This window comes from Monodon monoceros, unplaced genomic scaffold (genome assembly GCF_005190385.1).
Source record: "Monodon monoceros isolate NGI ecotype Baffin Bay Population unplaced genomic scaffold, NGI_Narwhal_1 Super_Scaffold_7, whole genome shotgun sequence".
NCBI lineage: Eukaryota > Metazoa > Chordata > Mammalia > Artiodactyla > Monodontidae > Monodon > Monodon monoceros.
This window is the reverse complement of record NW_021703784.1, coordinates 106519818-106535423: the sequence shown is the minus strand read 5'-3', so window position 1 is coordinate 106535423 and position 15606 is coordinate 106519818. Positions and strand designations below refer to the sequence as shown.

General features: G+C 58.6%; 1 protein-coding gene across 4 annotated transcripts in view; it reads right to left on the bottom strand.

Moving 5' to 3' along the window:
• Positions 1-15606, bottom strand: part of MOB2 (MOB kinase activator 2) — a 50215-nt gene that overhangs the window by 34000 nt on the left and 609 nt on the right. The window contains exon 1 of one of the 4 annotated variants that reach the window (XM_029207545.1): positions 11043-11648. The exons of 1 other annotated variant lie outside the window; for it this stretch is intronic. In XM_029207545.1, coding sequence (XP_029063378.1) covers positions 11043-11538 — 496 coding nt within the window. In that variant the 5' untranslated portion in view covers positions 11539-11648. Of the gene's footprint in view, positions 1-11042; positions 11649-15606 lie in introns of those variants that run through there. 2 more of the 4 variants (XM_029207547.1, XM_029207550.1) reach the window with 2 other exon arrangements.

Below are 15606 nucleotides of genomic sequence, written 5' to 3'. Positions count from 1 at the left end.
CCTCACAAGGTGCCTCGCAGGGGCTCCTCCAAGGCAGATGGCCAGGCAGACCTGTCTTGCCGGGCACTCTGGCCACGGGCTGGCTGGCGTGCAGGAAGGGCCCCGCCGCCTCTCTGGGATGCTAGCAAGAGGCCAGGAGACGCCAGCAGAGGGGGATGAGATGCACGCGGCACCAGGCACCGCCCCCCCCCCCAGGCCGGCCACAGGAGACCCTGGTTCACAGACCCAAGACCTCGCTGCCCTGCCTCCAAAGGGATGGCCAGCAAGGGGAGCCGACAGAAGGAACAGAGGCTGGAGGGAGGCCAGAACACTGCGGTAGCACAGGAGACTGGGGATGGGGGCCTTTCTGGGCGGCTTCCAGCCACCCCAGTGGAGAAGTGGACGAAGACAGACTGTGGCACCAAGAAGACACTGGACATGTAACAGAGGGAGAAGCTACAAGTGGGGCCCAGCACATTCTGGAAATCTGTGAGGGGGACGCCACAGGCACTCGTGTGGGCCCCACCATGACACAGAGCAGATTTCTATCGGGAGGGCCACCAGAGCCCAGGTGTTCACGCGAGGTCTGATGGAAAAGGACACTCACTGGAGCAAAGCCTGTCCAGAAATCCCAGTGGATGCTGGCATCCCCGACATCACAACCAGGCAAAGGGGCTCTGACATGACCGGCCAGCGACACGGAGCAAGGGCAAAGCCTGCAGACAGCAGCGGGGAGAGTGGGCCTTCTTTTTAGGCAACTTCAACTAAATACTCCAGAATCAGCAGAGATGAAAAGGAAGGGTCTTGCTGATTTTCATTAACAAAGGCTGCTTTCAAAATCCTTCAGTAAGAGACGTGGGCCATGCCAGTCACTCAGCCAACGCTTATCTGGGGCCCCTCTTGTTTTGCAGCTTCTCTGCCTCTGGCCCCAGAGGCAGCGGCGGGGCTTCTCCTGGCACCGTGTTCTCCCCCTTCTGTCCACACCACCCGGCGCCTCAGGAGCTGAAGGTGCACGTGTGCCTCAACGTGAGCGGGGCTTCGGCCCACAGCTCGGGAAGGGTGGAACCTAAACGTGTGCACACTAAGTGTAAAAGAGTTAAAAGGAAAGACTATCTACATAGGTCTGGTTGTCCAGTTACGTGAAGTCAGCAGCGATAGGTGACCCTGAGCCCTGGGCAGCCCCTCGCCCATGGCGAAGAGCAGCGTGGCCGGGCCCCTTCCTCTGACCAGGGCGACACCGTGTCCTCTCCTGGGAGCTGTCCGTTCACGGAGCCTCTTGCCCATTTCTCTGTGATCTGACAGGGTCTGGATGTGCCTTCCGTCAGTGACGTGTGCACTATGTGTCCCCGGGTGGCCGGCCTTTTCCCTCTTGAAGGATCTACATATACATACACACGTACCATGTTTTCTTTATGCATTCATCCATCGATGGACACGTAGGTTATTTCCATACCTTGGCAATTGTGAATAGTGCTGCAATGCATGTAGAAGTACAGAAATCTCTTCCAGGTAATGATTTCCTTCAGAAATACTCCCAGAAGTGAGACTGCTGCATCATGCAGCAATTCCATTTTTAGTTTCTTGAGGAGCCTCCATGCTGTTTTCCACAGTGGCTGCACCAATTTACACTCCCACCAGCAGTGCACAAGGCTTCCCCTCTCTCTACATCCACGCCAACTCTTGATGCCTCTTCTCTTTCTGATGATGGCCATTCTGACAGCTGTGAGGCAGTATCACTTTGTGGTTTTGATTTGCGTTTTCCTGATGACTGGCGATGTTGAGCATCTTTTCATATACCTCTTGGCCATCTGTGTATCTTCTTTGGAGAAGTGTCTATTTAGGTCTTTTGTACATTTTAGCTCCTTGTATATTTTGGATATTAACTTCTTATCACATGTATGGTTTGCCAATATTTTCTCCCATTCCCTAGGCTGTCTTTTCATTTGTTGAAGGTCTCCTTTGCCATGCAGATGGTTTTAGTTTGATGTAGTCCCACTTGTTTATTTTTGCTTTTCTTGCCTTTACTTTTGGTGTCAGATGCAAAAAAATCCTCACAAAGACCAATGTCAACATACTGCCTATGTTTTCTTCTATCAGTATTATGGTTTCAGGTCTTATGTTCAAATCTTCAATCCATTTTGAGTTCATTTTTGTGTGTGGCATAAGAAAGTGGTCCAGTTTAATTCTTTTCAATGTGGATGTCAAGTTTTCCCAGTACCGTTTATTAAAGAGACTGTCCTCTCCCCACTGTATATTCTTGGCTCCTTTGTTGTAAATTAGTTGACCATATACACATGGCTTCATTTCTGGGCTCTGTCTTCTGTTCCATTGATCTTTATGTCTGTTCTTATGCTAATGCCATACTGTTTTGATTACTGTAGCTTTATAATATAGTTTGAAATAACTGACGGCGATCCCTCCAATTTTGTTCTTCTCTCTCGAGATTGCTTTGGGGTCTTTTGTGGCTCCAGACAAATTTTAGAATTATTTTTTATATTTCTGTGAAAAACGCCATTGGAGTAGTGATTACACTGAATCTGTAGACTGTGATTTGAGTAGTACGGACATTTTAACAACATTAATTCTTCCAATCCATGAACATAAAATATCTTTTATGTCTTCTTCAATTTCTTTCATCAATGTCTTAATAGTTTTCAGCATACAGATCTTTCACCTGCTTAGTTTATTCATAAATATTTTATTCTTTTTGATGTTATTGCAAATGGGATCATTTTCTTAATTTCTCTTTCTCACAGACAGGGCAAGCATCTTTAAGAAGATAGCTGGGAAGCTCCATCCTTGCCCCCATTTGTGACTGGGCCCTGAAGGTGGAGGTCAAATGTTCTAGGAGCCCATGGCCAGAAAGCCACACAGGAGTCAGGCAGGCAGACAGGAGGCTCTCCAGGCCAAGGAGACAGCGTGAGCACAGGCCAGGGGTCTTGGCTGAAGAGGATACATCAGAGGCCTGACCAGGCTGCAGTGCAACGGGCACCCATGGGTTGGGGGTCAGGGATGGAAGGAAATGGGGACTTCATCCCTTAGGCAAGGAGGTCCAGAGGGTCTTTTAAGCAGGAGTACAGCACGGTCAGTACTCTGGTGGTTTGCGGAAGATCTGAGCCAAAGACAAAGACACACTCCCCAACTCCACCCACGGGTGCCCGGGTCTAGAAGAGCCTGTGGCCCTGGAGCTGGGTCAGCCCAGGGAACCATGGGCCCGCCTGGAGGGAGCCCAGTGAAGTTGTGACCCTCATGTGGTCACACCACCCACAACTGGCTTCTGAATCAGGCCCTGCAGCCAGGGCCGTGGGGTGTGTGAGCAGTCAGGCTCTAGGACCAGGCGCACAGGCCAAACAGTGCAGTCTCCACCCCAGACCCTCCAAACGTCATTTTAGGGGACATTTTATTGTTTTTGTTAGAAGTCAAGTGACCCGGACTTCTGGGAAAGAGATGAGAGACGGAAAAGCGCAGTGCAGTGGTGCCTGTGAACTGCTCCTGGCAGGTACACCCAGCTCCCGGAGGCCGGCAGGGGCCCGTGATTACCACTGCTCTCCCATCTGCTGTGTGACCAGGAGGATCCTGTGACCCCAGCTACTGCGAATCAGCAGAAAGCCGGGCACACGTGCAGGTGCAGAGTCCTGGTCCTACACCTGAGCTACCAGAGCCGACTCAAAGACCGGTGGCCTGTGGTCCCATAGTTCCCCGGCTCTGGGAAGAGTCACAGGGTGGGGCAGCTCCCTCACTACACCCCCACCCCACCTTCCAGTCCCGTGGCCTCCCTCCCCTGGGGACAGCCAGCCCAAGCCCAGCACCGTCATCGTCCCCCTGTAGCGCCACAGGCGCTGATTCCTGAAGGTCCACGTATGCTGTGGAAGCACAGCTGTGTGCCCAGCCCTGACATCCCCCCACCACGGGTAAACGCAGGGCGAGGGAACCATGGAGACGCAGCCACCATGTCCCTCACAGCAGTGCCTGTTCCCACCACACAGTCACCGCGGCAGGCACGACAGGAACAGACACCAGGACACCGCCGCCCGCCAGCGAGGTGCCAAGGCCCCCACACAAGGGGATCGCCTGAGGCTTGGAGACCTGACACAGCAGCCAAGGTCACACAGCTGGTGGTGGACGGGGGACCGGAGGCCAGTCTGTGAGATGGCAGAGGCAGTGTCTCTGACCACCACATGCACTGCCACCAACACCGGCCCTCGGCCAGCCCTGTCCCCACAGGTCCTGCCTGTGCTGATGGGAGCAGGGAGGACCCGCACGCAGGAGGAGGTGGACCCGAGGCAGGGCGGATACCGACAGCAGACCCCTCGGGCCCCTGCCACTGCAACCCCACGCCCCCGGCACACAGCAGAGCTGCTCCATCCAGAAAACGACCACGCAGGTCCCACGGAGCACACGTGCAGCCCAGGGAGGTCTCCAGCTGGGAGGTAAACTGGAATCGCCCCAGTCCCCGAGCAGAGCAGAGAAGGGAGGGCTTCCGGGGGGCACAGACCTGCTTCCAGGTCGGCGCTGTGCACGTCCCCCCAACCCCGTGCTGTGTGGACGGCCACGCGGGGCCCCGGTGGGGCGAGGCAGGGAGGGACTCCAGCTTGGTGTCTGGGCAGGCCCTGGATCTTGCGTGAATGGGACATGAGCTCCACTGACGCCCCCAGGGGCACAGGCTCCACCATCAGGGTGGCGGCGCTGCGCCCTGGTGTGGAGCCATCTCAGGAGAGAGGGGACATCTGCCGTGAACAACAGGCCCCACTGCTGTCCTGGTGACAGTTCAGACTTAGGGGCCGGCAAACCACCAACGCTCCCACCTACAACCACAAGTCCCATGAGGAGGTGACACACAAGAAAAAAACAAAGCACCCCAAGAGGAAGCACAGCTCCCCCCCAACCCCGCCACGGCTTCACACGAGCAAGGATGTACGGACCGTTCCTGCCTCGTGGGGCTGACAATCACGCATCCTTAAAACTCAGCTGCACTAGGTTGGCCTGGGAGGAAGGGCATGAAAGCCAGCAAGGTCATGACAAGAGGACACAGTTATTTTCACATGAATTATAAATGCCGGGAGCTCCTGACAGAACTCAGCTGAGCCCTGCACTTCTTCAGCCAAAAAGGTAGGAGGCCTTCCAGCAGGAACACGAGAATGTACTAGAAAACAAGGGTTTTTATCACAAGGCATTTCTCAGTCTCTGCTGCAGTGCCCACGTCCAGAGAAGCGTCGGGGTCTCACTGGGACAGCGCAGAGCGGATGTGGGGCGGTGCAGCGCTCTGCAAACAGCACCCCGAGACCCAGGGCCCGCTGCAGGTGGCAACCCAGACCCAATCCGACGCCCTGCTTCGGAGGCAGGGAGCAGGCCGGGCAGGGAGGCAGCAAGGACAGCCTGCGTGATAACGGGTGCGACCCGCGAGACCACCAACGCATGCCCTCGGTGCTTTTAACGCTCTGTGGGGCATGAGCACGTCTGCGTCCCTGAAGCTAGTAAACCTGACCGCGGTCACAAGAACACCTGCCACACAGCAGGCATCTCCCAGAAAACACATCCCAGCCAAAACCAGTCTGCAGGGCAGGGGCTGGGAGCCCCCTCCCCTGATCCGGGTGCCCGGGCTCGGAAAGCAATCGTGACCCCAAGATCACCTGACCTGCAGACGGCACACGGAGTGGGTGCTCAGCCCTCCTCGCCGGCACCCCCTCCTGGGACCGGACCCTGCAGGGCTGATGCCTCGCGGCCAGCTGCCCACAGCCTGGCTCGGGGTGCCCTGGTGCCTGCCTGCCTGCTCCCGTGGCGAGGGAGCGAAGCTACCTGTGGGTCTGGGAGAGAAGACGAACACCCCAAAAGGGAAGCACCTGCCACATGTTTCGTCGGGCGAGCAGGGCACAGGACCCTCGGCCAACAGAAAACACTCCTCTCGTGGCAGGGAGTGAGCCCTGTCCTGCGAAAAAGCCGCGGCCCCAGTGGTCCCCAGTGCACACCCCGTGTCGGTGATTCTCAGGAAGATGGGTAGGCTCAGCCCTGCACGCCCGCTGAAGCCCCTCCGGCCCCTGGATGCCACGCAGCTCATCCAGGGCACAGAAGGAAAGTCACCAAGCATGACCCGCCCCACACTCTCAGCAAGAAGTTCCTCTGAGAGGACGCCAGCCCTGCGGGGAGGAGTGAAAGGCAGGGCAGCCCAGGGGGTGATCCAAGGCCTGGATTTTCTTCTTGTGACTCCTTTTCTGTTCATTCATCACCTTCAACAGCTAAGAGAGAACAAGGGCAGTGGAACTGGGAAGAGGGTGGTGCGGGTGAGTGTCCTGCAGGGTCGGCGGACGCCAGGCTACAGCTGCTCGCTCACTCGGGACGGCTCAGCCCTGAACTCCTGCCGCGCAGAGCTCCCGAGAGGGGCCTGGGGGCATCCCAAGCTCACCTGGGCTCCTTGGAGGACGACACTGCTCCAAGCTCTCCATGTCACCCCTGCGCCCACCGCCTGCCATCTTCTCCACGGCCTCGGGAACCACACACGGCCCCGACCAGCAAGGGCCTCCTGAACACGTCGTGATGGCAGCATAGATGGAATGTCTTTTCCGACAGAATCAACTAAATGGCGCGCCCAGTCCCCATGCTTGGGTGTGTGTGTGCACGTGTGTGGGCTCACACGCGGCCAGGAAGGAAAAGGGCAGGGCGCACAAGCTCTGGTCTGTCCCTACGGCCCTGCCCAGGCCGCAGCCCAGAGGCGCACACACAGGTCCCGGGGCTCTCCTGGCCCAGACACACACACATGCAACTCGCTGTCCCACTGCTCACTCGGGCCTCCTGCTGCGCAGACAGCACCGACCCGTCTGGGTTCCCTGGTCAGGTTCCCAGCACAGCTGCACCTACCGTCCCCTCATCTGCCAGCAGAACGCATGCCCAAGGGAAGCACAGCTAGCCGGGAGGGGCCGGTGAGACAGCCCCCCCTGACTGGGTTCTAGCAACTCCCAGTTCCTCTCTCTGCTCTTAGCTGTCTCTTTAAGGACAAGTTCTATCCTCTTAATACTTGGCATTTAATACCGTTAAAGTAGAAAGAACTCACCCCAGTCATAAGAAGCTAGACCACTGAGCCAAGAGCAGGCCGACGACGCTCTACGGAAGCACGCACGGCCCGCGCACACGAGCAGCTCCCGCCCCAGCCCTCCCGCGAGGAGACGCAGACTGACCGGCAGCCTTCCTCCACTGCACTGCAGGATGCCGGGCAGCATCCCTGGCCCCCACCCACGAGGGGCCAGCAGCAATGCCCCACCACACCTCCAGGCCCTGCCCAGCGTCCCTGGAAGGTGAGACCACTCCAGGTGGAGACCCACTGGCTGGCAGGCAGCCCGCTCGTGGGGAGGGCAACGGGAGGGGCCCTCACCTGACGTAGGGACCAGGTCCCGAGCTGCCAACGCACCAGGCCCTGGAGCCAAAAGTGGGCACGAGTCAGCACTGGCCCTTCACGGGCACAGCCCGGTAGGCGAGGAAAGCAACTCAGTGCCGCCAGGCTCAGTGTCTCTGGGTCCCTTCGCGGCATCAACGCGGGGCCACAGGAAACAGTCTGAGAAGAGAACTCAACGCCTCAGGTCCCCCTCTCTGAGCAGCCAGAGACTCAGTTTCCAGCGGGCTGACGACACCCCGAGAGCGCCGTCTTCCCCCTGCCCGCCGAGGCCAGCAGAGTGCAGGGGCCGAGTGCCCGCTACGCCCACCTCTCCTCCGGTCCCAACCGGCACTAATGCACACGGGGACATACGAAGAACGCCAACCTCACCTGTCCTCACTGGCGGCCCCCCCCAGCCTGTGTCAGTGGCCTCTGGATCGTGTGGGACCATGCCCTCCACCCGCCGCGGCAAGGAAACTGGCTCCCTCCCACTCCTACGGGGCATGGGTGGCAGGGTGAGGGACCTTGTGAAGGCCACGAGCTGGGTCTTCCTGTCCACCCCACTCAACACGCCTCCGCTCCCAGGCCCCCGCAGCTGTTAGGAAGGCCCCGCCGAGATAAAGCTGCGGCGGTGGGGGCGCCCGGCTGTCTTCCGTCCGCCTGCTGGGCTGGGGGGACCCCACTCAGTAAACATCACCTCCGTCCCCCTCCCTGCCCGGGGGCCACTGGGCCGGCGTCTCCATCCGTTGAATCAGAAGAGTCCTTGTAAACAAGTCACGGGGCTGTTTTGATGAGCAGCCAAGGAAGCCAAGCCGGGTTAAGGAGCCCATAAGGGTGCAGAGAAAGGGCCCGACAGGGAGAGCTGCCCCGACGAGAGGCCTGACCCAAACCACCGAAAAGCACGAAGGTCTCTGAGCGGGCGGTGAGCGCTCTGGAGGCGCAGCGAGCCCCGGCCTGCGGGAGCAGGCCGGCCACTCCGAAGCCCCTGTCTTAAAAAGCCCCTGTTTTCCTTCCACTCAGAAGCCTTGGCTGAGGCGGTGAGGGCCAGAGTGGGTGCAGCCCCACGCCTCCAGACACTTTTCCTCCCCGAGGGTGTCCCCCGGGCCACGCTCAGGACCTGCTCGGGCCGTGACACCTGCTGAGCCAGCCTGGAAGTAGGGAAGGAGTCCACACTCAGCTGGAGAACCCAGCGTGGAGGCCTCCTCTGCAGCCCCCGGCGCGCCCCGAGAACGCCCTCCCCGTGGGAGACATCACTCCCCGTGGGAGAAGCCCCCAGCATCACTTCTGAGAAGCCTGCAGGAAGAGTCTCTGCCCGGGGGTCTGCGGCTCCCATCAGCCTGCAGGCTGGCAGGAAGAGGGAGGCAGCCCCACCCCGTGGAATAAAAACTGCCACAGCCCAGAGGCCTATTTGTTTTGGAAGCGTCTCACTAATGAGCAGCTGGGACAGGTGATAACCGCTTCCTCTATGCCCCTCTGCAACCCTCAGTCCTGAGGAACCCGGGGAACAGGCCAAAGGGGCCTGTCGCGACCAGAGCTGGACCGCACCAACAAGGGGATACGAGTGCGGGATCTGAGGAGGACAGAGCTGCTGGAGAGCCAGCCTGGCAGCCCAGGCCAGGCCTGCGCCCTCTGCACATGGCCCTCTAGCAGCCCAGGACAGACTCTCAGTGCAGAAGGCGTGGACCGACAGCAGGCCGCCACAGCACCTTCCACCTTCCATACCGAGCTTCGCCATCTCGGCGGGAGGGGAGACGCGAGGGGTGGCCGGGGAGCTCCCGCAGCACCCCGGGGGCCGGAGAGCGGACCGGGTGAGCCAGTTCAGGCCGCGCCATTCCCGCCACCCCGGGATCAGCCCCAGAGCGACACTCAGCACTGGCACCTGGCGGGGGAAGGGGGGTGTGGCACGACCAGGGGACCGGGAGCGGGCAGGTTACAGATGGAAGGCGTCATCGGCAGGGAATGGGGTCAAGCGGCCTCCAGGGCGCCAAGTCCCTGACCCCTCGACCCCTCGCCTTCCGCACAAGTCACCCCGAGAGCCAGACCTACTGCATAAACCTGGGCTGCGGGGCTAAGGGCAGCCGTGCGTCGGGACACAGGGCTGGGTCCTTGCCACAGCAGCACTCCCAAGGGCAGGGCAGAGGTGACAGTGAGAAGGCGGCCTGGGGGTCGCAGGGTGCGGAGCCCTTGCACTCACTTTTCATGCAGGCGCCGCCTTGCCAGGTAAGCCCCACCTCACTCTGAGGGGACAGAGGGCCTTCTCCACGGTGGACACCTCATAAAATCCCACCACCACCCGCTGGGAAGGTTACTACTATGCCCATTTCACAGACAATGAAACTGAGGCTTGGGGAGGTAAAACAGCATGACTCGTGAAGCTGCAGTCGGGGTTCAAACCCAAACCATCCAGCCCCTGAGCCCTGTTCCCATCTCTCACCTCCCCAGGTCTTAGCTCAAATGGCACCTTTTCAAAGACACTCCAGAAGCCCTACTAAAATGGCTCTCGAGCACGCACCCACCAGATTCCACCCTGCTTCCCAGCACGGCCAGGATCCCTCCGTGGGAGCTCTGCGCCTCCGTGTGGCATCATCCCCGGGACACACATGCCAACCACTGCAGGGAGGACGCATGCATATTCCACCGCAGGTGACCGTGCACAGCACCTCTTTCCCACCGGCAAAGGAAACTTCTTCAAAGAGAAGAAAACCAGGTGACGAGGAGAACGTGGCCACGGCCCAAAGCCACACGGCTCCGCTCAAACAGGACCACGGGTCACACGTGGCCCAGTCACCCACCAACGACCTCCTTGTCTTCTCCTTAAGTATCCGCATTCTATCCTCTGGTTCCAACTGTTCCTAGTCCCACGTCCCCAGGCTCTGTCCCATAGAACAGCCCTGCACACCACCGGGGGTACCCGGGGCCGGGAGAAATCCTGTGCAGAAAGAAAAACAAACACGAGGAAGACAAAGAACGGCAGGCCCTCCAGCCAAGTCAGCTGGGAACAGCCCGCGCCACCGCCTCTTCCGGACACGGCCACTGCTGGCGGGGGACACGCACAGAAGTCACCGCTGGGCACTGAGACCAGCTCCCAGACCAGCCTGCGGGGCCGACGCGCCCAACACAGGCACGGAGGGTGCCCCGCCGAGCACACCTATGCCTGGGCTCGGCCTCCCTCCCAGGCCACGTAGGCCCGTCCCTGACAAAATCAAGAACGTGTGCTTGGGTGCGTCTAAGTTTCCAGGACCACAGCAAGGACAATGTGGGACAGGCTGGGACAGTGAGAACATCGACACAGGCATCCCCACAGAGGCAGCCTCCAGCACCCACTCGAGCGAACCCCTCCCAGGCCACCATGAGCTCTGGACAACAAGTCCAGCAGCCAGCGCCCCAGTGCCACCCGGCTTCCCCAGCATCCTGAGAAGAGGCCTCGGTGAGCCCAGCAGACAGTGACGCCTGGGGGTGAGAAGCCAGGACGGAGGCTGGAACAGGGCACTGCGGCTGCCCCGGGCCCTGCCCACCCCGCAGAGCCTCCCTGCGGTGCTCAGGTGGGTCCCCGGGGACACTTGTGCAGGGTTCCCTGCAGACACCCCAAGCAGGAGGACAAATGAGAAATGACGCGTTCCCAAGAGTGTCCAGGCACGTGGGGCTCATTCTGCAAGGGCTCTGTGTGACCGTGGCCCTCTTTGGAGGAATCTGAACGCACCGTAGCCCCAGGCGAGCACTGCCACACACCCAGGCCACAGTGACTGCCTGCCTGGAAAGCAGCTGCTCCTGCGTGTGCCCTGCAACCACAGGTTCCGGGGCCCACTGGCCGCAGTTTTTCTCCTCGTGCCTCTATGCCTTTGCACGTGCCGTTCCTCCTTCCTGGGCCGTGACCTTTCCTCCTTTCTGCTTGGAAAACTCCTGTGCACCCTCCCGAGCCGCCCTCCCGGCCCGCCCTCTGCCGCCACATCATTTGCTCCTGCTGCCCAGCCTGACAGAGCGCGGACTGTCTTCTCCGTCGGCGACACTGATCCTGAGCTCGGGGTCTGGCCCAGGACAGACGGTGAACGCAGTCGGGACTGGAGGTCTCGTGGCAGGAAGTGGTCCGGCTCACGGCTGGAAGAGGCTGGGTCACAGCAGCATCTTTCAGGATCAGCAAAAAGCAGGAACAATCCAGGTGTCCGTGGAGAGGCAACACGTGCGTGTCTCCACACCATGGAATATCATTTGGCCACAAAAAGGACAGCCGACACACCACCGATGAACTTTCGCAACATTAAGCTAAGTGAACTGTCACAGAAGACCACGTGTTGTGATTCCGTTCCATTTCCACACGAAATGCCCAGAGTAGGCAAATCTGTAGAGATGGAAAGTAAATCAGTGATTGCCTAGGGTCAGGGAGGGAACGGGGCACCCTGAACACGAGATTTCTTTCGAGGGTGAGGTGAACATTCTCAAACTAAACTGTGGTGATGGTCAACTCTGTAATTTTACTAAAAATTACTTAATTGTACGCTTAAAGCAAGTAAACTTTATGGTAGGTAAATTATACCTCAAGGAGACTGTTAAAAAAAAACCCCAAACCCTAGAGAATCGAGCAAGCTCAGCCTGGGTGCCCTCATATGGGATTTGACTGCCAGCCACCGCGACACCCTCCCCAGAGGCCAAGTGCCAAGGGAAAGTCATCAACATCCGGTTCAAATGCCCACAGAGGCGGCATCCACGGGGTTGGATCCCCCTCACCTGAGTGCAGGATTCCTGCCGGCAGACCCATCAGGCCCGAAAGCCCCCGACCGCGTAGCACACCCTGGGCGCTGCCCGAGAGCGCCAACTCCACCGCCCTGTGGAGTGAATCGCCAGGCCGGGAGGCCTGTCTCCTCTGGCCAGAGCCAGGAAGCCCTACCCTGCGCCTCACCCCACCTCAATCTGCCGCCGGGGAGGAAAGGAGGTGCTGACGTCAAGGCCCGAGCGGCCCCAGCAAGGGGCTCGCAGGGTGCGGGCTGGGCTAGAGGGCGCGGGTGGGCAGGTCCCTGCAAACTTCACCCCGTAGGCCCCCACCAGTCAGGAGCAGAGGAAGTGTGTTTCCTCTTCTATATTCCCAGATGCCGGCTGGGAAGCTTCTGGACCCAGCTTTGTCGGGTAAAATGTAAACCACACGCCTATCGTCCACTCACAGATGGCTGCCACTGCCAGCTGAGGACAGGACAAAAGTTCTCTCCAAACTACCACACTTGCGGGGTGGCTCCCTCGCTGCCCCAGCTCATGCAGCTTCTGCTCTGGGCAAGGGTGCCACCCTGTCAGCTGCTGTCCAGAACGGGTAGAGCCAAGGACCCCAGAGGTGACCTACACAAGAAGCGCAACCCTTTTCAAGTTAGAAATTACTTTTGTAAAAAAAGAGGAAAAAAATTACCACACACCTCGGCGCTCAATGCCAAGCAGAGGAAACATACAGTAAGACGACGGATGCGAGCTGCTCGTCGCAAAACTCTCCTGCAAGGGAGCCCCAGCAAAGTCCAGCAGCAAGTTGTGACATGCTGGCTTTCTTTCTAGCTTCCCTGAGCAGGTTTCCTGCAGGCCTCCCTTTCCTCACACACGGCAGGGAGAGCTGAAGATAAGGCTGCCGGCATTACTCAGCAAGGCCCTTTCAGTGACAGGGAAGGTGTGGTCTCACCCGAACATCTGTAACCCGCTCTTCTGGTCATAACAGTGATCAGAAGACGAGGAGGAGGACGCACCGTTTGCCTACAGCTGAGTCCATACTTTGTCCCCGTGATGGACAAATGCAGAGAAACTGCTTCTCAAAAGAACAAAAAACATTAAAAACATGAGAACTCTATTCCAAACAAACCGGTTGACACGGAATGATGTGAATTAATAAAAATATCAAGAAACAGTAAAAAAAAAAAAAAATCACACATTTCCCCAATTCTTCCAGGCTGAAACCTGGCTAAAGGATTAACTGAAGTCCTAGCATTAAGCATGTAAAGGGCGTCGGGCAGGAGCCAGGCCCTTCACGCGCCGCCGGCTGGCTCTCCTCACAGGAGGGGCCAGGTGGAGTGGCAGGTGGGCCAGGGTGGGAGAGCTGGGGTCTCTGCCGCTCACTCCCTCTGCAGCTGTGAAGCCCAGGCCTCTGCATCCTCATGCTTCACAGCAGACGCTCAGTAAGCTTGTGGGAGGGACAGAGGGCCACCGGGCCTCGCAGCTCTAGCATACTCAGACACCACCCTGGAAACATGCTCTCGAGAAGATCAGAACTTGACTACTGAGGTTGTTCCACTTTTTTTTTTTTTTAAGGGGGGTGGTTCATAGTTAAGGAAATGTTAAAGAATTCATGATTCACCAAGTCTGATATGCAATCCACCAAGTTTAAAAACACATGCACAAAGATAAGCAAACTCCATCCTAACCCCTTTCTGTAGATCTCTAGTTCCCTTTCAGAACTGCCAACTGCCTGCTTTACATCCAGTCGGCTCCTTCCCTCCCCAGAGACCACAGAAGCAGCAGCTCCAAGCCTGTCCCTTTCAAAGCTGTCTTCCTCCAACACTGGGCCCGGCCTCCCCCCCACAGGGAGGTAAGTGCTCCGCTGATCTTACCCAGACAGTCCTGACAAGCGCCTGGAGAACCAGACCCTTCTAAGCCTAGCTGTGGTAAATTTCTGGTTGTTCACAATGATGACAATACAGTCCATAAAGCACAGACCTCAGGCAGTTAAAAAAAACGGACTGCTGATCAGTTTGCAGGCACAGAGTACCCGCTTCTTATGGACATGAGCACATAATAACCACACACAGACAAAATGCAATCAGCTGCCCCCTCCGCAGCCCAGCTGATCGGGCTGCTCCCTCCGACCCTAAGCCCTGTTAACTCAACTCAGCCAGTCGACAGCCTACTCCCCTGAAACCGACTCGCGGGGGGCCAGGCAGCCTCCAAAGCAGTCCCTCCTGATAAACACAGAAAGCAAGCATCTATGGTTCAAAATAAAGCAAACACAGCTGTCTGCCCTCAACTCTCGGTGCCCGTGGGTTACGAAGGCCTCCTACAAGCATCTCTCCTTACTAACAGTAACCAGCATCCACCAATGCCAGGCACTGTGGTAAACGCTTTAGTGAACCCTTCCACAACACCATGCTGCAAGGACCATGATTTCCACCTCACAGATGACTTTTTAAAAGCAGGTCTGGAGAATTAGTAACCACCTAGAGTCACACAGCTAACAAGCAGTGGGGCTGGGACGGCAGTGCTGCCTCTGCAAGAAGCCAGGTGAGCGGCCCTGCCCCGCGGCTAGCCGCCTGCATCACCCACATGCCACCCTCAGCCCTGCACTCTGGCTCCAGGTCTACCCCGTCGCACTCAGCAACCCTTTGGCCTCTTTATTCACCCTTCACGCTGTCTGGTCTCCCCCTTCACTAAACTCCACCCAACCTGCCAGGAAGGGTGGGTCTCATTCATGTCCCTGACTACGCCGACAGCACCCTCCACTCTGCCTACACCCCGTTAGGGCCTGACAGACACTGACACGAAACGTACATCGGACCTTTCACCTCCCTTCCCGGACTTCAGTGTCTAGACAAGCCCTTCCACCGGTCGAGGCCAAGGACACAGCAACCGCTCCCTCACTCCCACCCCAAGCTCCCGGAGTAACTAACCTAACTCCAGAGGGGTGCTATACAAACCAGAGCTGGGCACAGATCGGATGGAGGACCACGTTACTGGGTGAAAAGTGCCAGCCCTTCTCGATCCTCAAAAAGTAAAAAAAAAAAAGAGAAAGAACAGGAAAAAAAATGATGTTTTTAGGGAGAATAACTTATTGAAGACGACGTGACGTTCTATACGTTTATCTAACTTCCAGCAAGCCCAACACACACGCCGACGAGAGGGAGAGCCCAGCCCAAGCTCCGGTGCTGATGCTTGCTTCCTACCCCGCCCTGCGGCAGCCGCCCGCGGAGACGCCGATCGCACCCCGGCCCCGCCGACCTCGCCCCGGCGGACGCTGGCAGAGTTGGGTTGTTTGCTTCTTTTCCCTCGTTTTTCAAGGGGCTGTTCTCTGCCGGCGTCAAAGTTATCTCTTCCCGAAGCAAGTTCGCCGCGGCGACCGGCGAGAGCAGCCTCCGTCCGACCTCCCCCCGCCGCCCGACACCCAGAGGCGAGGTGTGGCCGCCTGCCCGGGGTCGGCTCCCGGGACGCGACGCGCCGCGCGGGCGCCGACTGCAGGCCGGACGCGGCCCCGCTCCCGGTCCGGCCCCGACCCCGCTCCGGGGAGCCCCGGCCCCGCGCCCAACCCGGGG